Source organism: Lepisosteus oculatus, chromosome 12 (assembly GCF_040954835.1).
Source record: "Lepisosteus oculatus isolate fLepOcu1 chromosome 12, fLepOcu1.hap2, whole genome shotgun sequence".
Taxonomy (NCBI): domain Eukaryota; kingdom Metazoa; phylum Chordata; class Actinopteri; order Semionotiformes; family Lepisosteidae; genus Lepisosteus; species Lepisosteus oculatus.
Window position 1 is genome coordinate 25,535,590 of NC_090707.1, and position 27,721 is coordinate 25,563,310.

General features: G+C 37.3%; 2 protein-coding genes across 9 annotated transcripts; both read right to left on the bottom strand.

The window, feature by feature from the left end:
- Window positions 1-754: 754 nt before the first annotated feature.
- On the bottom strand, window positions 755-9,258 carry tmem169b (transmembrane protein 169b). Of its 8 annotated transcripts, none has more exons than XM_015359322.2 (4): window positions 8,973-9,258; window positions 7,780-7,936; window positions 7,117-7,460; window positions 755-5,585 (listed from the first exon to the last, which is right to left on the bottom strand). In XM_015359322.2, the coding sequence occupies exons 3-4, from the start codon at window positions 7,409-7,411 to the stop codon at window positions 4,948-4,950; spliced, it is 933 nt and encodes a 310-aa protein (XP_015214808.1). In that variant the 5' UTR covers window positions 7,412-7,460; window positions 7,780-7,936; window positions 8,973-9,258; the 3' UTR covers window positions 755-4,947. The 8 variants fall into 8 exon arrangements, with proteins under 8 accessions (XP_015214808.1, XP_015214809.1, XP_015214807.1 ...); XM_015359323.2 differs by having other exon boundaries at window positions 7,117-7,463; XM_015359321.2 differs by having other exon boundaries at window positions 7,117-7,483.
- A 4,132-nt stretch (window positions 9,259-13,390) lies between these two features.
- pecr (peroxisomal trans-2-enoyl-CoA reductase) lies at window positions 13,391-25,286 on the bottom strand. Its single transcript, XM_006636655.3, has 8 exons — window positions 25,092-25,286; window positions 22,527-22,660; window positions 20,457-20,622; window positions 17,299-17,380; window positions 16,454-16,550; window positions 15,902-16,012; window positions 15,197-15,308; window positions 13,391-13,689 (listed from the first exon to the last, which is right to left on the bottom strand). The coding sequence occupies exons 1-8, from the start codon at window positions 25,201-25,203 to the stop codon at window positions 13,607-13,609; spliced, it is 897 nt and encodes a 298-aa protein (XP_006636718.2). The 5' UTR covers window positions 25,204-25,286; the 3' UTR covers window positions 13,391-13,606.
- Window positions 25,287-27,721: the final 2,435 nt, after the last annotated feature.

The following is a 27,721-nucleotide window of genomic DNA, read 5'->3' on the forward strand; positions in this document are numbered from 1 at the left end:
TCTACAGAAAGTGGCAGGAATTTTATGTTAAGCACTCAAACTCTGGAATTCCTCAACCAAGCTTACTAGTTATTTGTTCACATATTCTCAATTACTTAAGTCTTAATTAGTTTTAAGTACTAGTTTAATTTTCACTTTTCATTTTTGGTCCATTCATTTTCTAACCACCTAATCCAATTTGTGGAGGCAGGGGAGCTGGTGCCTGGAAACCAATGGGCACAAGGTAGGATATACCCACAGGTACATAGTTACAAACACAGACACACAAGCACTCACACCAGGGCCAGATTTCCCAGCAGCCAATTTACCTTCCAGTATGTCTTTGATCAGTGGTAGGAAACCTGATCACCTGACAACCTCTGTGAAGACGGGGGCAACATACTGTAGAAGTTCCATGCAGATAACGCCCCTGGAATTCAACCCAGGGCCCCAGACCTGTGTGGCAGCAATGCTACCCTCCACACCACCATGCTTCCCTTCTTTTAATATTTTTAACACTGTAAAGCTTTTTGAGGGATTTAGCTATGAAAGTTGTTATAAAGTTTTAATTGAAAAAAGCATGAACATATTGATTGAGTAAGAATCATTTATGGATGAAAATGGGATGTGCAGCTCCATCAGAAACTGTGTGAGAACAAGCAGAAACTGTGAATAGGCTAAATCGTGGACACTTCATACTCTTCTCAGTGAAAGATTATTGCATGAATTAAATATTTGTGCTATTTACAAATAGGGTGAAGAAAAACAATATCACTGTGGGCTTAAACATAGCTTTATTTCCCATTTTTATCAATAAAATTACACTCACGTTGTAGTACAGAAGTTCAAATGAACAGACTGGGCAGGGCATGGGCTGCCCTCCACTGTTTAAAAAGCAGACTGAATCAGTGTGCAGTTTACCATAGCCGTGCATAGTGAAAACAATACAGTACATTTGCTATACCAAGCATCGCATAGACGCTACAATATCTTACTGCACTAGATTTGCACTGTTGTTGTCAAGGCGCAACTATCCAAGCAAGATAGCTTGAGATTCAGCATTGTCATATGAGCAATAAAATGCATCAAGAGTATACACACACAATGAAAGAGACAGGTTTTGTAAATTTCTTCAGTTTCATTATGGTATATGGTACAAATATTAACTGATCAAAATGCTTTTTAAAAGGGGTAGGTAAAGAATTACTGCAGTTTCCCTGCATTCTAAATTTCTCACTGAGCACAATTGTTCATCTAAAATATATCCCTGTCAGGGTGACAACAGTACTTTGTTAGACTATTCACTAATAATGCAGAAATCCTATCATGAGATTCCCATCTTACATGCAATACAGCTCATTTTGAGCAGTAGTCACTTTTGCCACTCCTTGATTGCATATTCATTGGATAAATCTGTTTTCTGTATCCCCTCAAAAAAGAGGAAACAGCCTCCTTTCAGAGGTACACCTTTCTGAGGGGTTCTGACATACTACTATCCAAACCGATAGAAAACCTACTGTAGTTTCAAATTTGCTTATTATAGGTATCATTTTTTGTGACTATTTGAAGCCAAAAACCAAATCCAGTCTGCCTTATTTGGTATCTTTCAAATGAGTCCAATTGATAATGGGAAGTGAATTCAGGCTTAAAATGTTTGTATAATGTCTTTCACAATACAGTCATAGCTTGATGGCAAACCCCTTATATCAGGCCTATAGTGCCTCTGGTTTTCCAAACGCATTTTGATTAAGGAACCTTTCACTCTGTTTACTTCAAACACCTCATTTATGATCCTGAAATTTAAATGGGGAAAAAAGAGATGTAACATAAAATTGAAGTAATGAGAAAACGATAAATACTGTAAAAACAAATATCGTCAGTCAGTCTGGAATTCAAATGGTGATGTAATTTGGAAATAATTTGTGCTGAGAAAAAGAATATCTCTCTTCACGCATGAACATGAACTTCTAGCAACACTTATCATTGTTTGTTCATACCAACTTCTCCAGAATTTTTAAGTTTAAGTACCTAGAAAGATAACATAGTTCTCCAGAGGACTGAAGATCAATAATCAGAGCTCCTATTAGCATTAAAAAAGAAAGGCCCCATTTATCTCTTAATTTTAAATATCTGATATCAGATTGCTTTGGAAGATGATGCCTGGTAAACTGTTTCCTCTCAGGGGAATTTTACTATATACTGTAATAGCTACAATTACTAGAGCTCCTGAACACACTTTCATTGCAAGGCCGCCTATTTCCTTTTGAATAACCTCTCCAAATATAGGATTTTGAGTTAATATGACTTAACCCAGCAAACGAAAGCCAGGAATGACTTAAATGTCAGAACTTCTTTGTCTTATTTCACTATAACAACTGTATTCATATACTGATTGATCTCAATAGCTATTTAAAAGTTGAAGTATTAAAACAATAACCAATCTAAAATCAAGTTCATTCTTAAAAACTGATTTTAAGTTAAAATTCTTCAATTCTTAATGTTGTAAAAGCAAAATTTTGGAAACAGATTTGAAAGATTTTATATTAAATCTATAATTTAATATATATATATAATTATTTAGTATATGATTTAATATTTAATATATTTATTATTTTTGGCCACTTCCTTTCTTTCCTTTGAAAGCACATTTATCTGAAAATACAACTTCAAAGAGAGTCTGTAAAATGTCAAGTGAGCAAACATTTATTCTTGAAGCACTGTGAGGAACAATCCACCAAAGCTTTTGATCAAGAACAAAATGCAAGGAATGGTGTTTTCTGGGGTTAGGAAAACAAATTCACTTCATACCTTTCAAGACACCAACTGCTGACAAGCATATAAATCACAGGTGTCCCATACTGGCACTCATTTGTGCAGTGACTACATTAAAGATAAAGAACTTATCTCTCTTCCTAGGTGAAACATTAAATTGGCCCACTGTACGTTAACAGCAGGCTGAGGGGAGTGAAACTCACACGAGCAAGTCTTAAAATCTGGTGCAACATAGTAATCAAGGTCTGGTCCAAGATCAGCCTCTCAGCTCAGTCTGTGTATCTTGTGAAATTGGAAGGAATATCCAGGCTTCAAAAGAAAACAAGTCCACTTTTTATAAAAAACATAGAACACAAAAATCTCACAAAAGGTAACATCTTTATCAATCACTGCCCTTAGCAGACAATCAAAATGACTTATAATGGAACAATTTTATTAAATAATATCCACACAAGAATTTTACCAAACAGAATCAAAAAAAGAAAGGGAAAATTAAAACCACAACACACTATGAAAAAAAGCTTTGGGTTTAAATAACATGGTAGGTGGGGTTTTAGGGTGAGAGGTGCCATTATTTGTGGTTATAAAAACCAAAGTGCAAGTGACCACTGTGTCAGAATGTGCAACCCTCAAGCGACCCTTATGTAAAGTGAATGTACAGTTGCATTTGCATTTATTCACATAAATTAGAGGGATATCCTCCATTCACATAAGTTGTGCTGTAATCCTGTTCTTTACTTGTGTTGTGCTACAGCACAGGACAAATTATGAAACGCCTCTCTTTGAACTCACTCCTTATGAAGCTCATCAGGAATCGACTAATTGACTTTCACAATGGAGAAAGCAACCAAAAAATACTCAAAGTTTCATTATAACGTACATTAATAAATAACGTCCATAAAATGTAAAAAAACTTCCATGAAAAAAACTCCCAAGGAATGTGCTCTCAAAAGCATTTTCCCCTTCAATATATACAAAAACATGTTATTTACAATCTGCAAGTGTGTTAAATATGTAGAGTAGTCCTAATGAAATTTGAAATGTTATCCAGGCTCCTGAAGGATAGAGTTCAATGGCATCAATATATATGAGAAAAACCGTTTGAAAAGAGATCTCGTTAGTGTTTTCATCATGAAAACAAAGTGTCTGTATTTTTACTACTTTATAAAGCTTTTTACTAATTTCTCTAGAACTGTTCAACCACTCCTTGCTAAGGTGACAATGAGTAATGACACATAATTTTAGTTCATGTTAAAACAGAAGTTTCTGAATATGACCAATTTGTTGTATTTTTACAACTCTTTAAATATTGTTAGCTTGTAACAGGTATTATTGTATCATTCCAAGACACTCAAAGCAAAGGTAATATTGTTATTGTGAAAGGGTATCTTCAACAAAAAAACTAAAAGTGATATGTTTTACTTATGATAGAGAACCAATAAATCTTTCCTAGCACTTCAGTTTCCTAGCTGAAAGTCTAGATATAAATACTGTATATTAACATCTACTTTCACATTAGTTTTGTTTTCTAATTGGAATTTATCTGTATTCTGAAATATGCAAGTACTCAGTTTCACAGCACCAAAAAAGTAATCTATATAAATTTGGTAACTGTGATTTCTTCCTCATTTGCCCATGTCTCCTTATTGCCAGTCAATGTGAGACAGAATGAGATGTGTGGCATAAATTGTTAACTGAATCAAAGGCCTACTTCATCCGTAATTCTTTTTAATTAAGAGGCTAAAAATCAAGGTTAAATCACTAGGAAAAGACTATGCAGCTTCTATGTCCGGTTGAAATATAACAACCTATGTAGTCATTAGTACCCTGAAACACTTCCATGACACCACCTTGTGGCTTTCAACTCTCTCTCATCGACATAATTCTCCCATGTATGTTTCAATAACCACACAAATCAACTCCAAGCAGAGATGTGAACTTAAAATGCATTTGGATTCTGCTTGTGGATGAAAAATGTTAGTTGGAAATTGCTTTCAGTTACAATGTCTGATTCATATAAAGATGGTAGACCACCCTTTTCAGTTCAACTGTGATACAGGTAGCCTGAGAGCCTGGTGGAGTGCTAGTAGAACTGGGATGACATTCAAAGTGAAAGCCAGCTATTTGGCTTGGGTCTCAGTTCATTGTGAACACAAAACAGAAGATGTTCAGGCTGTGCTCCAAAGCTCAGCTCTATCATACAGAAGAGGTCTGAAGACCCTGTGCAGGAACCTTCCCCTGCAGGCTGCCTGAAACATTGTCTGAATCCAGCAATTCTACAATGCTGTAAGGGGAGCAGTCCTCCAAGCCAAGCTTTCCACAAGCCCATCCACAGAAGCCCTTCTCTAGATCCCGTACAGCCACCCACCACTCACCAAAGGCCCAGGACACTTGTGTGATGGCTGTGTAAAGCCCCAAGGACAGGGAAACCACCATGATGAGGATGGGGTAGAAGATAATGAGAAAAGGGCAGACAATGATCTTGTGCCAGAACGTCCGCTCCTCATTGTAGACCAGGAACACGTTGTACCAGGTTATGGTGCCATAGTAAAAGGAAGTGACAAAGGATAGCAGAAAGACCACAGGGGCGCAGGACAGGCTCCACAGTACTACGTGAGGGCCTTGCCCAACTCCCACCCTACAGGAGCGCTTGGAGCCCTGACCACCCTCATTCTCTCCTTCGCCCCTCGCAGTCTCCTTGGAGCGGGCCAGCTCCTGAAGCTCCTTCTCAGTCAGCGTGACATGGATGTCCACCATCTGACCTTTCTTCTTCCCACGGGTGATGGTGCCCGTCAAAGTGACATAGCGGCTATCAGGTGGCACGCTCCAGCCTCCTGTTGAGACAGAGCAGACCATTTATCGCCATTTAGACTCCAGTAAGTCTCTTCTGTGTAGATTGGGAACTTCTCAAGCCATTCTCATATGTAGTAACACTGAGAAAGACCACGGCTTTTCTAAGTCTTCACAACCAAGCAATATGGTTACATGTAGTTACATATTTTCCATTTAATTCGGAGAAAAATAAGAAAGATGACATTGAAGAGAGAAAAATAAATGTGTTACTGTTTTCTAAGTACTAAATGAGAAAAATATCTTTTAATTTTTATTAACAAATTGTGTCAGAAAAAATACCCACGGAGGGTGCATAGAAAACAAAATATTTTAGATGAGGGAATTTTCTGGAGTCTTTTGTCAAAGTTTTGTTCTAGTTTCTTCAGCCTCATCTATATGGAAAGTTAAACTAATGGCTCACCTGGAAATTATGCAATAAATCTTCACTTTCTGTCTGAATATAAGAATATCAGATATTTTGGTATGTGAAAAAAATGGTCAGTTGTTTCTAAATTCTGATAAACAGCATGGATTTAATGAAATACCATTGGGTGTGAAGATGTTGCATTCTTTTAATGTCCACCCAGTGACCATTTCTCAACTGGTAGGTCATTAGAATTACTGTTAGAAATAGTAATGACCTATGTGCCTTTTATTGCCTCTTCAGTATGTAACAATTACCAAGTCAACCAACAGAAAAGAAGCCAAGTACTATTTTCTCTCCACCCATCTGCACATATTGTGAACTTGTTCATGCTAGTTCTTCCAAATAATACAAGCATGTATACAAGACACAGAAAAGTATCCATTTACAATTCAGCCTATAAGCAAAATCACAACAGGAATTCATCAATAAATCCAAACTCCAACTATCTAGAAATGCAAAAGGCTATAATGTAAAACATTAAAATTGGTGTTCCATTGACGATGTTTGGTAAAAAGGAGAATATGACTGAAATTAATTAAGAATTCTAATAGTTCTGTGAGATCTGTGGTAAATCGTGTAGCTGCCAGGCATAATGTTCTGCTTGCAAGTGAGATAGAAAGAGAACCAATTAGTGGCAAACAGTAGTGAAGTACAGTAATGACTCAAACTTTTGGCAGGAAGAACCGTTTTATAAGAGTTGTCTGCAGATAGGAAATAAAGGGAAAAAATGAAATAGTATTGGAATGTTTGCAATAGTTGGTGCCCATTTTGAATAAACTTCTCAACAATTGCAATGCAATTTACAAATACAAAAAACACAAGACAAATAAATATGAGGGTGAGCAAAAGTTATATTTACTCTGTTTAGGATGAACAAAATGATGACATCTACATATACTCTCCAACATTCCCAAAGATAAAAGATATTTTACTAAGACATTACTGCATTAACATAGTCTGGTGCTCCCACCTGCCCTCCCTTATTACTCTTCCAAAAGCATTATAAGTGCTACAAAGAGTTGCTGAAGTATGCCATCTTAAATGGGAATATTCCTCACCTCCATGTAGTTCTCAAGCCACAGGCTCCAGGAAAATACTGTTCTTACCTTCTCCACTAGGAGTGCTAAGAAATTTTGCCCCCTCCTCTGAGTTCTTCTCCGCCCTCTCCTCTCCTCCTTGGCCCTCCATTGCGTCCTTCTCCACCTCTGAACGGTACACAATGATGGATTCTGGCCGGGGCTCCTTCTTTCTCCTCTTCCTCCTCCCTGTGCCAGTATCCTCTTCCTCTGGAAGGGACCCTGAGGCCTCCGATCTCCGCAGGGAGGCCAGTCTGGGACTCTCAGCACCCCGACGACTCATTTGCTCCATGCTGAGCTCCCCCTGGGACGTGTCTGCCCTCATGGCCTTTCCAACTTCTCAAGCAGTGTAGTGGACAGCAGCAGGCTCCATCCTGCTAGACCACAAAGTGCACAGCTGCACAACTGGATTACTGGCCCATTCACAGACATGCTGTATCACAATGTACAATAAGAGACATTCATAAGGAGCCCTTTCCACACAACACTGAAAGGCAATAAAACTTATTAAATTAATTTCAGCTTTTACAATCCACAGTCTTGCACACAATTTGAATCTTAAGGAGAAGACCACTTAAATATTACTTCATATTCTCATATCTACAGATGCAAGGTTATTTAAAGTAATCAATTAATTTTCTATTTCACATATTTAGTGATTTACAATGTTCTGCAAGACAAGTAAAAACTCACTAGCACCAAAAATCCTAAGCAACAAACAAATAGGGGGTGTTTCTTTCCCTTCTGCGTCTTTCCATCCTCATAATTTGATTCATCAATTTGAATGCCCAAAAGAGATGCAGAGGAATTCCAAACAGTATTGCAATTCTACGAGAAGCATTTCCATGTTCTGGAAAACAAAAACATTACCAATTTTCTGTCAAAAGCTAAGAAGGTATTATTTTAACAAAATAGTTTAGAGCAGCTTATAACAACTATATTATAATCTTTGTGAAAGTGCAATTTTTCCAAAAAACACTTTAAAGTATGTCAGTGTTCAGCAGTTTTAAGACGATCCACTTTCAAAACCCTTCAGGTTTTTCATCCTTTCGTAGTTACAGAAACAAGAGTGCAGAAAAATTAAATAGAACTGGGAACTCTTCCTCTTCTACCTAACAACTAGTCATTCTACATAACCTATCTTCCCCCCCTGGGTCCACTGCACACTGGACCGCTTTCCGCATCCTTTCTTGTTGTCCCGTCTCCTGTGAAGTGACTGAAATCACCAGATATATCCAATCTTTAATATTTAATATCGCAATTCATGTAATCCGAAGCTTCTCCAAAATACACATTTCGTTTTAGGTTTCTGTTGACTGTTAACGTGACGGACAGCATCTCGACGCATCCCTACAAGGTATTATGGGAGTATGTGAGATTATCTTGCTGTTTAAAATAGCGTAATATTATGCCTAATGCAAAAACCAACATATTAATTATCATTCATTATACAGCAATATACTCTAAACCATAAACTAGTAGACGGGCCCAAGCCTCTTTCAACTAATTCATTATCAATGTTATGGAGGGTACAGTAGTGGAAATCTGACCAATACATAGAAATTTCTTTTTTTAGGTTATGTTAGAAAACCCCGACATACAGTCCCAACGATCTGACAAACGCAAGATTTTCATATATGGTGAGAATTAAAATACATAAGCAATTCATTACGTATTTCTCCTTTAATTAGTGAAGGCTGAATTAATTATTTATACGGGGATAAATAGGAAATTAACAGATTATCTGAGACAACATTAAAGCACTCTCAACATCTGATCCCCCCTCACAAGCATTCTCACACACCCCAACATCCACTCTTTTGTTTCGGGTAAATGAAAAACAGTACTTTTTTTTTTTCATTTCTACTTAAAGCGTAGCATCTTACCTTAAAAAGAATGCGAGGTACTCTATTAAATCAGGTCTGACAGCTGTATTGTCACTCTCATTTAATTATGACCGCAAACAGTTCACGAAATGCAGCAACACCCAGAATACTCTCCGCCTCCGAACCAAGCTTCTGTAAGTAGCCGCACAAAGGAGCCCGAGAGTCGGATATCAGGGTCGTGCTCAGCCCGCCCCTCATACTCTCCGACCCCTGGTCCTGCCCAATCGGGTAGTTACGCAGATCTTGTGCAAAAAAATTATGTACTCCATAACGAGGCTCGGGGATGTGTCTGCCTGGAGATGAGAAAAAAATCGAGTCGTTTGAAAGCTGTTATTTATAAACGCAGTCCCCCATAATTGGAATTTCGGTGCAAGAAGCAGGTGGCATTCAAACCTAAATTTGGTATCCAAAATCGTTGTTTTTATCTAGATAATGCACCAGAAGAACGTTTCAAATGACAAATACAATTATTCTTATTATATTGTGCTCTCCTCAGGTATTTGATCAAATCAAGGTATACAGTATATTGCAACGTTTAAGATAACGAGTCCGTCCGTTGCACCTATGCAATAGTATTATAACTAAAGTATTTTTTAGTATTCATTATAAATGTATTTTATTAAATGAATAAAGAAATATCGTATTGAGGCTCACGTGGTTAAATATGTATCCATTTCACAGTTAGACTTAATTTATGCCAGCAGTCATATCACTCTGCAACTCACAATTGGTAACCCACTGATGCTAAGCACGTGTGAGCTGCAATTTGGATGAGATGTAAAACTGAGGTCCTGACTGTGGATATTAAAAATCCCAGGGTGTTTCTCAAAACGAGTAGGGGTGTAACCCTGGTGTCCCGGTCAAATTTTCCATTGGCCCTTACCAATCATGGCCTCCTAATAATCCCCATCTATGAATTGGCTTCATCACTCTGTTCTCCTCTGTTCTAGCTGATGTGTAGTGAGCATTATGGTGCACTATGGCTGCCGTCACATCATCCAGGTGGATGCTGCACATTGGTGGTATTGGAGGAGAGTCCCCATTACCTGTAAAGATCTTCCGCTGGAGATCTGAATCCACACAGGATGGATGAGTATTCAACATTCTGCATTACAGCTCGAGAATTCAATTGTTACCTCAACCCAGTTGATATCAACTTAATTCTTATGAGTGATGTACTTGCCTTTGAGTATCTAGTGTAGAAGTTGTAATCAAAGTTCATTTACGAAACGGTATAAATGAATAGTATACTGAATGTATGTCTCTCTTGGTTTGTAACTCTTCGTTATTGAATATATACCTTTTGTATTCTGCTAACCCTCACTCTTAAGGTCTGGTATGTTTATATGCACATTTTATGTATTAATAAATGTATTGTCGTGTATTAGTATCCGTGTGTGTGTGTTGCAGAGTTAAAAGATCGGTTTTCAAATAGCCATCAAAGAATCATTTTGTGACTTACTGCTACAATTAATAATTGTCCCAGTAAATGCACAAAACCCTTACACAGGTAACAGAGGTACTAACCATGATCAAGAAACTTTTCTTTCAGTGTTTCCAATTATGCTTTCAGAATTATTGTACTGATTTAAAACACAAATAATATTTTTGATTTTATAAGAAATGATGAAGTTCCATTTCAAATGTACATTTTAAAGCTACACACTGCCCTTGCTCTCTTTACACAACATAATAAATTCAAATCCCTAACATAAGGATTACTTCTAATACATTAAACAGGAATTCTCTAACATCTATTTTTTTACCTCAGTAATAAAGGATTCTTAGTCAGTTTATATGATAAAATTATATGATACAGTACCTTGCAAAAGTACCAATCCTATGGTGTTCTATTTTTCTGAAATTACAAAATAATGCATACTCATTTTTATGGCCCAATATTTTATTAAAAACCAAAATGCTCAAACTAAATAAAGAGTAAGATAAATATTTCTAAGTTACAGTAAACGTCAGAAGAAACTAAAGAGAAAACACTGAAAAATGTTGATTCCATATTTGGTGAAAGTACCTCTGTCTTTTTGGGTTAGTCTCTACCAACTTTGCACACCAGCTTGGACAATTTCTACCCATTTGTCTTTGCAGATTTGCACAAACTTTCTAAAATGATTTGGGTATCACTTATGGACCAATAGGATTCAAGGCAGAACTCTGACTGGGTCACTCATGTTATTTTTGTTTTGTTATTCTTAAGCCACTCCAGTGTAGCATTGCCCTTATGCTTTGGAACATTAACCTGCTGAAAGGTGTTTTTTGACAGAGGTTTAGGTCTGAAGCTGGTTTTCCTCTACGATTTGCCTGTACTTTGCTCCATCTACGTCTTGAGATGCTTCCCAGTCTCTGCCAATGAGGAGCAGAATTGTAGCATAATCATCACTGTCATCACTGTGCTTGACAAAAAAGATGGTCTTGACTAAGTGATGCACTATCTTGTGTTTGTGTTAGATTTAATTTTTTGCATTTAGACCATGTATTTACACTTTTTAGTCAGCTGTCTGATCACAAAACTTTCTGCCACGTTTTTTCAGTATTACAGTCTCCTTGTGGGATTTGAGAAGTTTTACTGTTCAGTTCCACACAGGCCAACTTCATGGAGTGACTGTGATTGTTGTCCCATTGTTATTCTCCTATCTCAGTCACTGAACTCTGTAACTCTTTCAAAGTCATCATGGGCCTCACAGAGGCACCCTTAACCACTTTCCTCCCTGTCAGGCTGCTTCGTTTGAAAGGAATGCTTCATTCTTGTCACGTAGCAGTTCCTTCCGGGCCCTATGCTGACGAAGCGATCCGGAATAGTAAAGATACACGAGGGAGAAAGACATGCAGGAAAGGATCAGGATACAGGGGGGCGTGTCCAAGGTGAGCTGGTGTCCTGGGGAAGTGAGTCCAGCAAAAGTCCAAACAAGGAATCCAAACGGGAGAGTAGAGTTCAAAGCCAGGAGATCCATCCAGGGGTTAAAACCATCAGCCGGGTCGGGACCGGCGGGGCAGGGGATCAGGAACAGAAAGTTAAAACCATAATGGAGCCAGACGCAGCAGGACCCCGGGCTCTCACGATGCGGAAATCAATGAGGAACCAGGAGTGAGATCCACGTCTGGCTTTTAAGGGGGAGCGGGAAAAGGGAACAGGTGCAGACAATGGGAGGGAACAAGGAAGGGCTGGAGAACCCTTAAGAGGAGGGGTTAGCGATCGTGACAATTCTGATTGCATTCACCATAATCAAAGAGATATTAAGATTCTTTCAAATGTTTTATGCCCTTCTCCTGATCTGTGTCTTAATACAACTTTATCCCTGAGTTGCCTTTAAAGCTCCTTAGTCTTCAAGGTTGAATGTTTGGTTAATATCAAAAACTTGACTGAGGCACCATACAGAGGTAAATGTATATTATTGTGGTAATGTGTAATGTGTTATGTCTTTAACTGCCTGCAAAGTATATTCCTCTTCTAGGACATGGGTATATCATACCCTTGACATAAACCATTTTTTGTACAATATCTTTATACTTTTGTATTTCATTAGATACTACTATTTTCTAATGGCTTTAGAATCCACACCAAGAATCAGAAACTTGAGAACCAGCTTTATTCACTCTCTAGAGAGAGACAAGGTCCCATTAAACTTACGCCTCAAAATTCAAAACCAGACGCAGCTGCTCAGGTACACCTTTTTTAAGTCACAATGTTTACTCATTTTACAAAAGGCTATTCATTCTAACAGTTGTTTTTACTGTTTGTTATCTTATCCTGGAGAACCCAGTCAAGTGCATCCTGTGGTCTACCTTCTGGTTCCCTTTTGTTCCTCCTTTCCTGTTTGTATCATGTGCTCCTGTTAGTAACATTTTCTCAGTATGTTACTGTGCTTAGCATACTGTATGTGAGTCAAGGCCTAGCTATTTGATTTGCAAAGCCTGATTATTTCAGTTTAATAAGACGACAACTTCATGCAATGTAATGCTATTTCATTTTATTGATTTCATATATTTTTTAAGTATTTGAGATTACTGAGGGAAAACAATAAGAATGTGTAAGATATATTCATTAGTAATAACACTCAAGAATTAAGCACATTGAAAGATTTATTGAGTGTTATAGTCATTATATATTCGGCTTAACTCGCTTGTCTGAGAGCTTACCTCCTGGCTATACGACAAGGAGGCTAGGACCTCCATGCAGAGTGAGGACTGACCAAGCGAGAACTACAGAGGTGGAGATGGGGTATAGGGATGCAAAAGACATATGTGAGGGAAAGAAAGGGAGAGAATGTACAGTGGTGTGAAAAAGTGTTTGTCCTCTTCCTGATTTCTTTTTTTTTTGCATGTTTGTCACAATAAAATGTTTCAGATCATTAAACAAATTGAAATATTAGACAAAGATAACACAAGTAAACACAAAATGCAGTTTTTAAATGAAGGTTTTTATTATTAAGGGAAAAAAATCCAAACCTACATAGCCCTATAATGTTTAGGTGAGGAAATGATGTCAGAAATTATTACAAATTACGGACAGCTGAGGCTGATTGAACTTGGCTGTTGTCATCCCTCCTGAACTTTCATTATAATCTTCTTGAATTGGCTTTCAGGAGGAAACACTGGGCAGAGATGTTTTAAGTAGACTGTTACAACTTGGACTTGCTTTTCATTATCTCTCTCAGTGTGTCCGTGTTCTCTCCCTCTGGAGCTGGGGGCCAGGCGCTGTGATCTGCTCATTGTAAACACAGGAGAAAATCAGGCACTTACAGGACCCCAATCACACTCTGGCTCTCACTCATAGTATAAAGATTTTTAATGTTATCAGTATATAACCGAAGTATACTGTACATCATGCAATACTTCAGCAAAGCAGCTGAAAGTCACAAGATCATCTTCTTATGGAAGCAAGATACTTACCTGCCTTTGCTAAACAACTGTTGCTAATGAAGCCGCTGCCTGATGTAGCCTCAGAAAGTTAAGAATATGAGGTGCTGATTTCTCCGCCACAATTTTGCTTGCCATCATAACCCAAAAGCCCTTTAGAACAACTTTTTTTGTGTTGGAACTGCAAAATGTACAAATCTTCAGTCCATTCCTACAGAATCTTGGTGTGCAAATTAAACTTTTAATATGTAATGTTAAAATCTAACATCTCTGTTAGATGTAATAATGTAAGACATTTTACTACTTTCAGAGTTGTACCCTTTACATTTCTAGAAGAAACCAGAATTGTAAAGTCTCAAATGTTTTTGTTATGGGGGGAGTACATAACTTTTTTAATTTTCCTGGGCCACAGTTTTTACCATTTTGCCAGTGCAGCCACATTCCCAGTTCCTGCACAAATTTAATTCTGGCATGAGTCAGAAACTGACTGTCCTGGTAACGTGTCCATTTTACCAGGACAGTCAAAGCAAAACAAGCCATTGATTTGCTACAGTGATTACTTGTGCTTATGTGATTCACTATCACACTTGTGATTTTGTGGAATTCACAGGTTTTACAGTTTTTAGCCTAAAGTTATATTGTTGGTGAGACCATATTAATTTTGTCATCTGGCTAAAGGAAGTCGTATGTTTTTTGGTTTGCTATTAATCCATAATGCATAAATCAGCATCCTTGTGATTGATTATTCTCCTCGGATTATACAATGTGAGAAAATAAAAAAAGGGTTTTGAGAAAAATCTGCACTATATTACCTGACTCTTTGAGGGTTATGATACATAGATAATAATAAGCCTTCTCTTGCTCTTAAGAAATCCTGGTTAAATTTGCAAATTTAGTAAGATAAGTATTACAATCACATTAGACAATGAACTGTACAGCAAAGTGAGAAAATACTTAATATGCAATAAAAAATTCAGTTACTGATGACATTTAACTCCTATCACTCATAAGTGTTCAGTTTCAGTTCCAATTTCAATTCCACATCTTATTTAAAAATATTCACCTTAAAAATGTGTATACCTCATTTGTAATTAAAAAACTAGGACATCACTCAAAGATATGGCTAATTTTTGCAAAGCACTATATCTTACTCTCTGTTGAGTGTAACACTTTCTGCATTTTTTATTTACTGTTGTTGTTCATATAGAACTGTAAACAAAACTGTAAAAGCATTCACTTTGCAAACAGGTGATGCACATGCACACAAACAAAAGTAATTCTTTCTCTCTAGAAAGCAAATCACAAACTGCAGACAGAAAAGGGGAAAATAAATCGCTCATTAAGAGAAGTACCTGGGACTTTCCACATTGAGCTGTACAAACTTTGACCAGCATCTACTTTGATGGTCTCTCCAGAAATGAAAGAGGCTGCTGGGGACAGCAGGAAGCAGACTGCAGGGGAGATCTATACACAGAAAATAAAACATGCAACTGAGAAGCAGCAACTTTTCCTGCTGTACCCTAATTGCTGACTGATATTCAGATCTTGCTGCATTCTCACATTAACTATGAATATCTCAATAACATCTGTAGTCACTTTCTTTGGAAATGTAAATTTAAAGCAGATTAGCTTCATTGGGGGAAACACCAACAGTGCAGCCACTTGTGTGAATCAGTCTCATGTTACTGCTATAACAGATGCAATTTTCCAAATTAATTACGACCAAATATTGCATTTAAGCTTTTTCAAACCAATGCCATTAATTACGTTATAAAAAGACAATAGCTGATGTGTTGATTACTGAATTATTCTAGAGGCTCGTCGTATTTTGGAATCAAAAGCATAATATTCTGCTTCATTTCCAAATTCTGCATGGGCCTAAATACAAGACAGAGAAAAACATTGGCTCATGATTGAATATGCAAGATCAATCTTCATTCATAAAGCCTAAGAGGTAGGGGAAACGATATCAAAAGAAAGACCTTTTTAAAGTAGTGTAAGATTGATTCATTTTTATGAGTTGTGCTGTATTTTTATACAAGGATCACGTTACACACCTCTTCTGGGACTCCCAACCTTTTCGCAGGACAGAAGTCAACAGACATCTTAAAAAGCTGTGGCCCTATCTCTTTGTAGTTCGCCATGGCTGTTTTAGAAATGATGGTCCCCTGCAAGTAGAAAATCCAAAATATTAATCAGCCAACATCTTTGAATTCTTTCACTCTATGACAGTAACATTTTTACAAAATACTTTAACCTAAATGGTTTGCACTATAGTTTTTTTTTTCTCACACTGATGCAAGCAAATGAAAAGCGGAAAAGAATAGACTTTAAATGCACTTTTAATTATTGAGAAAAGATGAGAATTCAAATACATCTATTCAGTATTGCAGATTGATAAATGTCACAAATTACTTACAGATCATGCAACTCTGTTCAATACCATTGTTAAAAACATTTATTACTATTTTGAAAACTGCATCTTTATTTTACTGAAAATAAGCAAATATGTACATTAACTAAATATACAGAACTAAATCAATCATGTAAATGCAGTACATTTTCTCCATGGTAACCACAGAGTCAGCCATTCTTGCTAACTCACTAACCGGTGCCACAGAATTGATTCGCACTCCAGAGGATGCCGATTCAATAGCCAAGCTCTTGGTTAGGTTGTCTACTGCAGCCCTGGCTGCTCCAGTATGACTATAGAGGTAGAGACATAAAAACAGCACAGCTTAAAGTGCTACGGAGTCCATTATCAAGTACAGTGAAGAGGATGTGGGGTGCTCATTGACAGTCTGCCAAAGAAATGTTAGAGTAAATTCTCTTGCTGAGAGTACTTTTCCCCTCTTATTGTACCAACATGTAAGAAAAAATACTGTGTAACATTCTTTGCCACAAAGAATGATACTTCTCTGGAAAGATTATTTGAAAATGTCACGCTTCAACACAAAGCCCAAAATCCTGGATTTGTTCCAAGAAAATATTAAAGTAGTTTTGCTAAAATGCTTTAAAACATTTAATTTGTATTAACAAGATTACGCCTAAAAATAACACACCCACAACAGCATGAATTGAGGAAAGCTGTTGACAAGGCAACATGGAAAAAAATAATGAATGCACTTGCAAATTAGTGAGCTTATTTTAAAATGTCTCAAATTCCCATGATAATGAGAAGTAAAATGAAAAAATGAAACAATAAAAACACAAGCAAAAGCTTTAAAATCTGTGAAAGTGTAGAAAAACTCATAAATCAGGACTGTTTTTGGCTTTGTTTGACAGTTTGCCAGGCAGTGTTCAAAATCAGAGCTGGACAAATGTAGTTTAAGCCAAATACTCAAACAATCCAGGTATGAAAAAATAACCTTACTGAGTAAAGGCAGAGGTGCTCTGATTTATTTGTCTAATACCCATTCATTATTTAGCTAAAGCTAAACACTCCTGAACTTACGCCATTCCAGGAAAGCCCTTCCACATGTCAGCGATGATGTTAACAATGGCGCCTCCATGCTCCTTCATCCAGGCATTGTACACTACACAAATATACAAATGACAATGCATGAAGGAGCTCCTTCAGGTTCGACAGCTGTCTGTTTGTGGAGGCAAGTGGCAGAATTATCATTATCTCTTACTTTATGATCAAGTGAGATCCTGTTTTAGACTTTTTCCATGTTTTTTTCCTTTAAGCAAAAATTATATTTCCATCCAATGAGCTTGCAGCTTGTGTCTGGAGTATAACCAACAGGTGAATGATGAAAGACAACTATCAAAACTGAAACCAAAAAAGAATTGATTCCAGAGAGCACATACCTTAGAGGCCAGATGCAGGACTTCAACAATTAATAATTTCATGCAATCTTTCTGTTTTATAGATTAAAGTAGTTTACTTCATATTTAAGTTATCGTTTTCATTATGTTCAAAAATCTAATAATTGTACTGCTTCTTCAATGTCACCAGTTCAATTTGGGGTACCACAGGGATCAGTGCTGGGACCAATATTGTTCTTGCTGTACATGCTGCCGCTAGGTAGGATAATATGAAAACATAATATTAACTTTCATTCATATGCTGATGACACTGAAATATACATTTTGTTTACACAATAAACCCAATAAACAACAACTCGTCTATTATCACTTTAGTTAATTGCATTAATGAAGTAAAGACTTGGATGTGTGAAAACTTTTTGTTACTCAACTCTGGTTCTGTTGTTTGGAGGCAACAATACTGATAAGAGTACTATAACTTCAGCATTAACTCACAGGATTTAAAAATTTCCCTCAAAGAATCAGCATGTAACCTAGGCGTCATATTAGACACAAGGCTCTCGTTTAACTCTCATGTTAAAATAGTATCTAAAACATGCTTCCTACAGTTAAGAAATATTGCAAAACTAAGGCAGTTTCTCTCCACTCAAGACAGAGAAATTAATAGATGCTCTTGTATACAGCAGGTTAGACTACTGCTATGCCCTACTATCAGGGAGAACCCATCACTCTTTCAACACCTTACAGAATGCAGCAGCTAGAATTGTTAGTAGGAGCAGAAAGTAGGACCATATAACACCATATAACACCTATACTTAGCTCTCCTCTTTGGCTTCCTGTCAGGTACAGGGCGGACTTCAAAATCCTTCTATTTACTTACAGTATAAGGCTCTCAGATATCAGGCACCTGTCTATCTAATGGAATTTTTTAATGTCCAAATCCAAGTCGCCCACTTAGATCACAGAATGTCTTCTTCATATTCCACGCATTAATAAAATAACAGTTGGTGGTAAAGTCTTTATTTACAGGGCCCCTAGCTTATGGAACAGTCTCCCACCCAATGTTTGGGATACTGAGTCAATCTCAGTATTCAAATCCACACTGAAAACCTATTACTTCGGCCTAGCCTACTCACACCTTACATCATAGCCTACTGCAACCATGGCTGCTGGTGCTGCTGTACATGCCATAGTGTGTCTCTGTGTTTGCCCACCAGGTAGATACATCTGTTCTGACCAAACTATCCTATTCTCTTCCCAACATGTCTGGATGGTGCCCGGGCTGGGCACCATCTGAGTTGGATGCTGCATCACTACCATGGGACATTGTGGATATAGCTATCGTTTAGGAGGAATTTACTGGTCTACAGAGATCTGCATGGAGTACTGACATGCAGAAGATATGATGGTTGGATTAATACCTTTATTTATTTTTTCCATTTTTTTTAAAATTGTATCATGTTAGCATGCCCAAAGGGGTTGGGCAGCCAGTTGACCTTAGACCCCTAGAGGTTTTTTTTCTCCATACTAAGGAGTTTCTTTCCTCCGTTGTCTTTTGGTCTTTTCTGTTCTGTATTCAAAACATCTATGGTCACTTGCTTTGTAAAGTGTCTGAGGGCAACCTTGTTGTGAAAGGGACTTTATAAAAATAAATTGAATTGAATTGTATATGCAGTAAATTAAATTAATCATTTTCTAACTTCATTATCCAATTAAGGGTCATTTGGGCAGCCACACACTCTGGACAATCTGCCAGTACTACGCTACATACACACAACCTACTATATTAACAGAATCTACAAACAAGGTGTTTCAGAGGCCTTATGTCCTAAACACCCAGAAAACCTCAGACTGCTACTAAGTATTGAACTCTTAAATAATGCCCACAGAGGTCACAATAAGAGATAAACTGCCTTCTGCCCTAAAAGTCCCTGTGTTTTATTCCCTAAAAACACAGAATAACAGCTCTCCCAAGCAAAGCTCAAATATTTAGCTCCAATCAGGTTTTGTTTGGATGATCATGAAGTAGGGGCTCTTGCCTGGCACAAGTTTCAAGTTCCAACTCGTCCTGTGATCTTTCTTGTGATCTGACCTCTTTTCTTCTCCTCTTCTCTGCTTTCTGTTGTCTAAATGTGATCTTATATGGTGGTTTCTGGACTGCTCATTGTCAATCATACTTTCCAAACTTTTCAATTTTTTTTTATCAGGGTACCCTTTACTCTCAACAAACATTCCCACTACTGTGAAGCTGGTAATGGTTACATTGCTACAGGTAGATGTTACTAACTTTAAACTCGTAGAGACACTTCCTAGTTCCCTATAGCTGTAACATTACCACATATATATATATATCAGGAGACAGTAAGTCACAAACACAGAATCAAAAGATAGCCATGATTATGAAGAGACACACAGCAGCTGCCTTCCTTGTGAGATACATAAACAAAACAGAGACCAGGGCCTAAAGAATAAGACAATTCACCGCATAGTATAAAGGGCATACTGGCAGTAAAGGGAACAAAACATCTGAAAATGTCCCTTCCACATCATCCCTCTCGCAGTGTAGAAAACTTTAAAAGCTATCGGCTAATGGTCTATCGGCTGACAAAAGACAAAAGGCACTATCATTCTACAGTATAATTTCAAGATCACAAAATGGACTATCCTGTCCAAAATGTACCTTATCCTTCTTATTATAATCATCTGCCAAAATTTTCAATTTGCCTTCTCTTTGTAATAAAACAAATACATTTCAGATTCACTTGTGTTGGAGTGTGACTTTAATGTTCCATGTAGTACTAAAAGAAACAGCAGCTGGAAACACTGCAGCTCAATCCATACCTTCCCGACAGCAGTAGAATGTCCCAGTGAGGTTAGTGTCAATGACTGCATTCCAGCCTTTGGCGTTAATGAGTTCCACTGGACTTGAGAACTGCCCTCCCCCATTGTTGACCAGGAAGTCTATCCGGCCATGCAGACTCAGTGTCGAGGCCACTAAATTCTTTACCTGCATATCAGACAACAGCCACGGTTGCAGCAATGTTTCTTAGGGTTTTTTTTTTTTCATTATTTGATGAATTTTATTTTTTTATTTTTGGAATCTATTTTCCAAAATAAAAGCACAACAATTTATCAAAAAAAGCTAACTGGGTGATCTATATCTAAATAGCTAAAGTAAATTCTAGATACACTTTATCATACTTGCTATTTATGTTTATTTCTTCAAACTGATTTAGTAGAACACCTACATCTGCTAAAATAAACAAGTTTCAAATATGCTGTGGGTGTAGAAAGTATTGACCCCCCTTGGACCTCCACCACATTTCATTGTTGTATAATTGCAATACAATTGAACAGGACTGTTTTTGTACGATGAACAACACATGGGGCATTATCATTGTTTCTAAAAGAAATTTTTTATGAAAAATACAAAACTGAAAAATCCTGCTTGGACAAGTATTCATTCCCCTGAGGCCTTAAGCATTATTAGGTGCTCCCCCTTTTGCAAGCAATTACAGCCTCAAATCTTTTGCTGTATTTTGTAACCAGCTTCTCACATCTTGTGGGTTTAATTTTCACGGCTCCCGCCGTTGCAGATTATTTTTTATGAGAATTAAATCTAGACTTTGACTGAGCCACTTGAGGACTTCTACCTACTTTTTAAGTCACTTGGAGGATGCTTTGTCTTTGTGTTTGGCTTCATTGTCCTGTTAAAATATGAACCTCGGTCCCAGTTTCAGACCTTTTGCAGACTGTTCCAGGTTTTGCACCATATTCAGCCTATATTTTGCTACATCCATTCTCCATTCTACCCTTTCTTTTGAAGAGCCTACCAGTCCCTGTCAATGAAAGCCACCCCACAACTTAATGCTGCCACCGCCAAGTTTCAATATGGGGATGGTGTTTCATGAGTGATGAGCTCTTTTTTCACCAGATATAACACTTGGAATGAAGGCCAAACAATTCATTTTTTGTCTCATCAGACCAATACATTTTTTCACATAATTCCAAAGGCTCCTACATGTCGTTTTGCATATTCAAGATTAAACTTCCTGTGAGCTTTTTTCAAATATGGCTTCCTCTTGCCCATCATAGAGCCTAGATTTCTAGAGTACCTGACCTATTGTTGACTCACTCAGTTTCTCCCACCTCAATTATGGGACATTGTAGGTTTTGAGGCTGTTTTCAGCTTCTTCCTTGCTTCTCTGACCAATATCCTTCTTGCCCAGCTATTGAGTTTCGAAAAATGACCTGGTCATTGAAGATTTAACAGTGCCCTGTGAGATACTCATACTCATTTATGTCTCTTGCCTGGTTTGTATCGTCCACGACTGTTCCTTAGTTGTTTCAAAAGCTCCTTTGTCTTCATATTGTTTTGTATACAATATCCAACAGTGGGAACTCACACTGACAACTGTATTTAACACAAAGACAGTTGTGTTCAATCTGAATGGTTAACTACTTTAATTGACACAGGTGGATTCCAATCAACATAAGGTGCAAATTCTGAAGATTTTTACAGTTTTTCTTTTTAAATATTTCTAGCTTCAAACTTTTAAACACTTTGATATTGTAGAGGATGTTGTATGGACAAAAAGGGAAAACAATATGCAAGTCTATTGTGGTTTTAGGTTGTATCATGGCGGAATACAATGAGCATCAATACCTTCTACACCCACTGAATTCTGCAATTTCCCTCACAGGATTAATAAAGCTTCTATCTGAACATAGGTAACATGGCTTTCTGTTTTTAAAGTGACCTTTTTTCCTACATTTAGCATTGATAAAAGCATGTGCACACTGGCCACGTACTGTTACTGCTGTGCGTTTGGAAATCTCTCATGTCAGGTATAGGATGTATAACTTTTCTCCGTCTCCAGCTTTGTACACTGTATAGTCATCCCTTCTTACCTCTGCCTCACTGCGGATGTTGCACTGAATGGGCGTCACACTAGCAGGACTGGAGACAGGAATTCTCTCTGTTAGTTCTTTCGCTGCGGCTTCTAAGTGCTCTAATTTCCTGGATGAAATGACCACACTGCATCCTGAAAGGAAGAGCAAAGGATAGGGCCATAACTAGAGCAGGCCCAGAGTGAAAACAGCCTAGGGCACAAAACCATGTGAGGTGGAAGTATAACTGAAATGCATTGCCACCCAATCATTTTTAAGGCCTTCACAGCTATCAGCGTCTCCACAGATACCATTAAAAGACTCTCTGGCACCACAGATTTGCTCAGACGTGGTCGTTACAGTGCATGAGGCCCACAACTCAGAAAGGGAATGCATCAAAATTCACTCCCTTCATCCTGCAGGACTAGCATAACCATGAGTAAGTGTGAAAAGGAAATAAACATTTCACAACATATATTAACATCTCTGTAATGCAGATAAACCAAACGGGTACACCATAAGAAATTGATTAATATTTACACTTTCTTACACAAGCTCCCCCTTAAAAGCATCATTCTGAACCGCATCTTGTGACAGGTCTTTATTGACTGGAGTAAAGTCAAGAACATCTGTCTAATCTGTAATATAAAAGTTTAATTAATAATCATACTGCTGTTATAGTGCATCAAAACATGCATGTGTAACTATGCATCTAGTTTGTGTGGTACTACAGCAAATATTGTACTGTGAATGTCTTATTTGTTAGTATTTTACATTATCTTCTTAATTTTAGTTTCCAAATAGCATACAAACCTTGGTAGTTTTAAACATTTGTTCCTGCTTAATCCAACATCAAACTAGCTTGAGTGTTTATTACTCTTCTTGTAACTATAAAGTCTTGGGTTGTGTAAATTGAAAGTCATGAAGAACTAACTGAGAAGGCATGTTTAGGAATTCTATCCACCAAACACATTTTTACCCATGGATTCCCACTTCCAGTCCTGGGGGGCCACAGTCCAGTAGGTTTTATACCTTCTTTTTTAAAATCAGGGTCCCCAATCCTAGGGTGTCCACACGTTTGTGGTCCAACTGCACTCATAGGACTTGAAGCAGCTCATTATTGGCTTAATCAGACCATTTTAACAGCTTCCCCCAGCTCTTCAGGGGCTGGTGCTTTAAGACCAAAAAAACTAGATAATCTTATTTATTTAGACTCAATTATCCTCCGAGATAGATGCTGTGCACCCCAATTTCAATAATCTCATTAAATGTTGATGATGTAATGTAGGGATGGCCATCCCTGATCTTGGAAAATCAAAGATCTTGTAGGTCATCCTTGAATCATCAATTTGTACAGATTCGGAATGCGTGTGAGCTTTGATTCATTTTGATCAGTAATTTTTTTCAATTAAGTTAGGGATGACCAGCTGTGGTCTTTGTGAACTACACATTGTTGGTAATTCTATGTCAATTGATTTTTAGACTGCTTAATTGAGCATCCCACCTTCATCATTGAACAAAACTAAAAACAACAGAAAATGCTGATTTAAGGGTGAACTGTCAACCTGCTAGACTAAGACTTTCTGGAGCCAGGACTAGCCACACCCGTATACATAATGACTGAATAGATTCAGTTTGGCTATTGCTAGTGTGAGGGAGGGCTCTTCTGTATAAAGAGGGTTCTATCTACATTTTTAAGCTATGTTTTTATCAGATATTTCTTTAATAATGTTATTTAGTTACTACTTTAATTTAAGTTACACAAAAATGCTTTTAAAATAACAAATAAATGTAATGCTTATATAATTAAAAAATGATAAAAATTTATTGTGTTATTTGTCAAATTAAGTTTATTGTATCTACTTTTTGGACTTGGTGGGGACAAGGTAAAGGTCAAATACTGTATGTGTTCTGTAAATATGCCAAAACATAAATATTGTAACACATACGGCCACAATTGCAGGTTGTTCGAGCCGGCTTACCAGCGCGGTAAAGTCACCGCGCTTCCCTGTGAATAACAGGGAGATTTCCCTTTAGCTCAACTGGCTGGGTCCCTGTTCAGTGACGCCGGAGGGCCGGGTTTGAGTCCCCAGCAGTGGGGGGGCCTACCCGAGGCGAGGGCGCATACCCACGTGAACCCGAGAGCGCTACAATATTAAGGAGGTGTACTTAATTTTTCATCAATATGCCAAAGAGCATAAAAGCGTAGTTTGTCAATTATGGAGTAATATCAATGCAGCTTTTTTATCTTCTAGTTCTAGAAACTATTTACTTTCAATTTCATTTTTATGTAATAAAGCTTAAAACATTCGGGAGAAATGAAATTAAATTTCGAATGAAATGAAATAGAACAGCGCACGAAGCTCACAATTAATTCATTCAGACATTTGTTAAAACTGGTAAATTAAAAGAGAAAGTACACCATTTCAAGTCAGGGAACTTCTGTTAAAGAATATGTAGCAGATCTGTGCAAAACGTTTCTCGGTGAAAGTTCAACTGCTTCTGCCTGATGTGTTTAAAAGATGATTCTGCATATCCGCGATTAATTATAGAAGTTTTACATTTCTTTTGCGCTGTGACACATACCCAAATGGACTAGCTCCGAAGTGATCGCCTTTCCAATGCCCGTCCCGCCGCCAGTTACAATAGCCACTTTATGATTGAAGAGTCCGAACTTGAACACACTGGAGGCAGCCATGTCTGTATCAAGTTCATTCAATCACGTGACTATTTTCCTTTTAAATTTGAGTCTTTGTTTTTAGGAGATCGGTACTACCACTTAAAACATTTAAAAGGATTTTGAAATTGAGAAAATGTTTCAACCTTACTTTCCCCTGTGGATTACACTGTGCACTGGTGGAACTTCAGTATAATTGGCACACACTCTTTTCCGTCAGTTTAGTCAAAAAAGGTATGATTGGTTGTAGACTTTTCAAGTCGTATTAAGCCAAAGAAGGGAAACTTGTGACTAAAGCAATTACAGAAATTACCCCCAACTAATTAAAAAACAATAATTCATAGGCTGTGCAAATAGTTCAGCCCACCTTGTACAATAATACAATCGTGCATCTGTTTTGGGGCTGTAAATTTCACCTTTAACATAATTTAATCTGTATTCTGCAAATAAATAGATCCCTAGATGAACAGAGAATTAATAATGAGAGGACCTTCTGAAAAAGTAGTCGGATACCCTATATACCCTCTTTACCAAAGACTGTTTTAGGAATAACTTATTGGTACCAAAATACCAAAACAATTTAATGAATTGACCACGCGAACGTCATTACTGATGCCTTTATTTTGGTTAATAATAAATTTGTATTACTGTTTCACAAAGCAAGATCGAATTGTATACGTTTAAATAACTATAGCAACATACCTATTCCTAAACTGCTCCGTGCAGTTCAGCCTGCCTTTGTAGTTAAAACCTCAGACTCCTGTGTACCCTACAAAAATAGCGTCACGTTTGTTAATAGATCCACTTAATTTTATAAGCTTTTGCGGAGAAAATTAAAGTTTAGATATCACCATAATCCTTTACCGTTAGCTGATAAAATGTATTTGAAAGATACTGTTTCAGTAGACAGGGTATACTTAACATTCATTATCTCTTAAGCTCAAACATTGTTAATACTACTCGTAACTCCGCGTTAACAGAAACTAAGTTACACTGGGATGAGATTCCCTGCCACTTGTACCGTTTTTTACTGTGTTGACGAATCGGGATGCTTCAGGAAAGCGACATTGTGTCGTGCACTCAAGAAAGTTGAGATTAGTACTCATACGGTTTTTGTATGCATTCACTACATTTCTGGGTCATGCAATAGTGAATATCAAACAGGGCTTTCATGAAATAGGTAATATGCTCTTATACAGTATTAACTGTTCCCTATAGGTATGTACCGGGTTTAAAACATTTTCTTTTAGGATTTCCTAATGTAATAGGTGCTCTAGACTTCAGTCATTAAAACCTTTACAGGACCAAACAGGAAATTAATTCACAGTATCAATGTAAAGGTGAAAAAAAAATCTAGCATAAAAATATGAACATGGATTACAGAAAAGACACTATAGTAACTATCAACCATTTCCATGAAAATAAGTTTTTAAATGTGTGTGTATACAATGAGTGTTACCTAATCGTAGCAGGTCATAATGTAGTTTTCATCTTCAGTGTATCATTTGTTATAAGATGATCTGTGATGCATGATGTCACATCAGCAATGTGTATATGACTCGGATTTTTAGAGTCCACGTTATTCTATGGTATATGTTTGGACTGAACAAAAAAAAACATTTATCTTTATTACAATGTGTTGTTAAGGAACTTTGTTAATCTTCGTTAATTTAGTTTCAGGTCAATTTTTCTGGGCTTTTTATTTGGGACAGAACCTAAACATGCAACACGTAATTAATGATCCCCTACCCTCACAAGATCAAACAGCCAAGAGTCCACACTAGGATAACATCTGTAATCTTGAAGTCAAAATTTCAGTGTCTTAACGGTCTGAGGGTAGCCGCAGGCAGGTCATGCGAAGTCAGTGTTGCATGTGCTCTGCCGCATAACATAGCCGCCCTCAAGGAAATAATCCTGTGCCCACCCGCCCACACACCTTATGCAACTCACCTTCCAACCAAGTCATCCTGACAACAGAATGGCAGTTACAAGAGACATCGTACCAGAACATCATTCAAATGGTGATAATTTTTTAGGATATACTTTTTTCTAATTGTATTGTTACAAATTATAATAATACAAAGGGGGCAACGAAAATTGAATATCAGGGACTGATTGAGCAGTTAAGTCAATAAGTAAAATAATTATTCATAACCCCCAATTTGTAAGTGATTTCTCCAGAATAATCCTGAGCAGGTGGTATAGAGGCACGTGAATTTCTCTGGCACAGCTTTGATGAAAAGTTATAATGCAGACATACTTGGTTAAACAAGTGTTTATTAACAATGACAATAACATTACACTACACAGAACAAAAACATACAGCACACAAGGCATCCAAGAGGCCTAATGTTCTTGTCACCCAGAAAACTCCGGACTGTTAGCAAGTATTAGACTCTTACGCAATCCCCATAGAGGCCAAAGAAGCAATAAACTGCCTTCTGAATAAAACAGAATTCAGTTAAATCTCTCTGCAAACCTGGTTGCTACTAAATAAATGGGAGCCTTTCTACCTATTCTAAAAATGCACCCCCCAAGT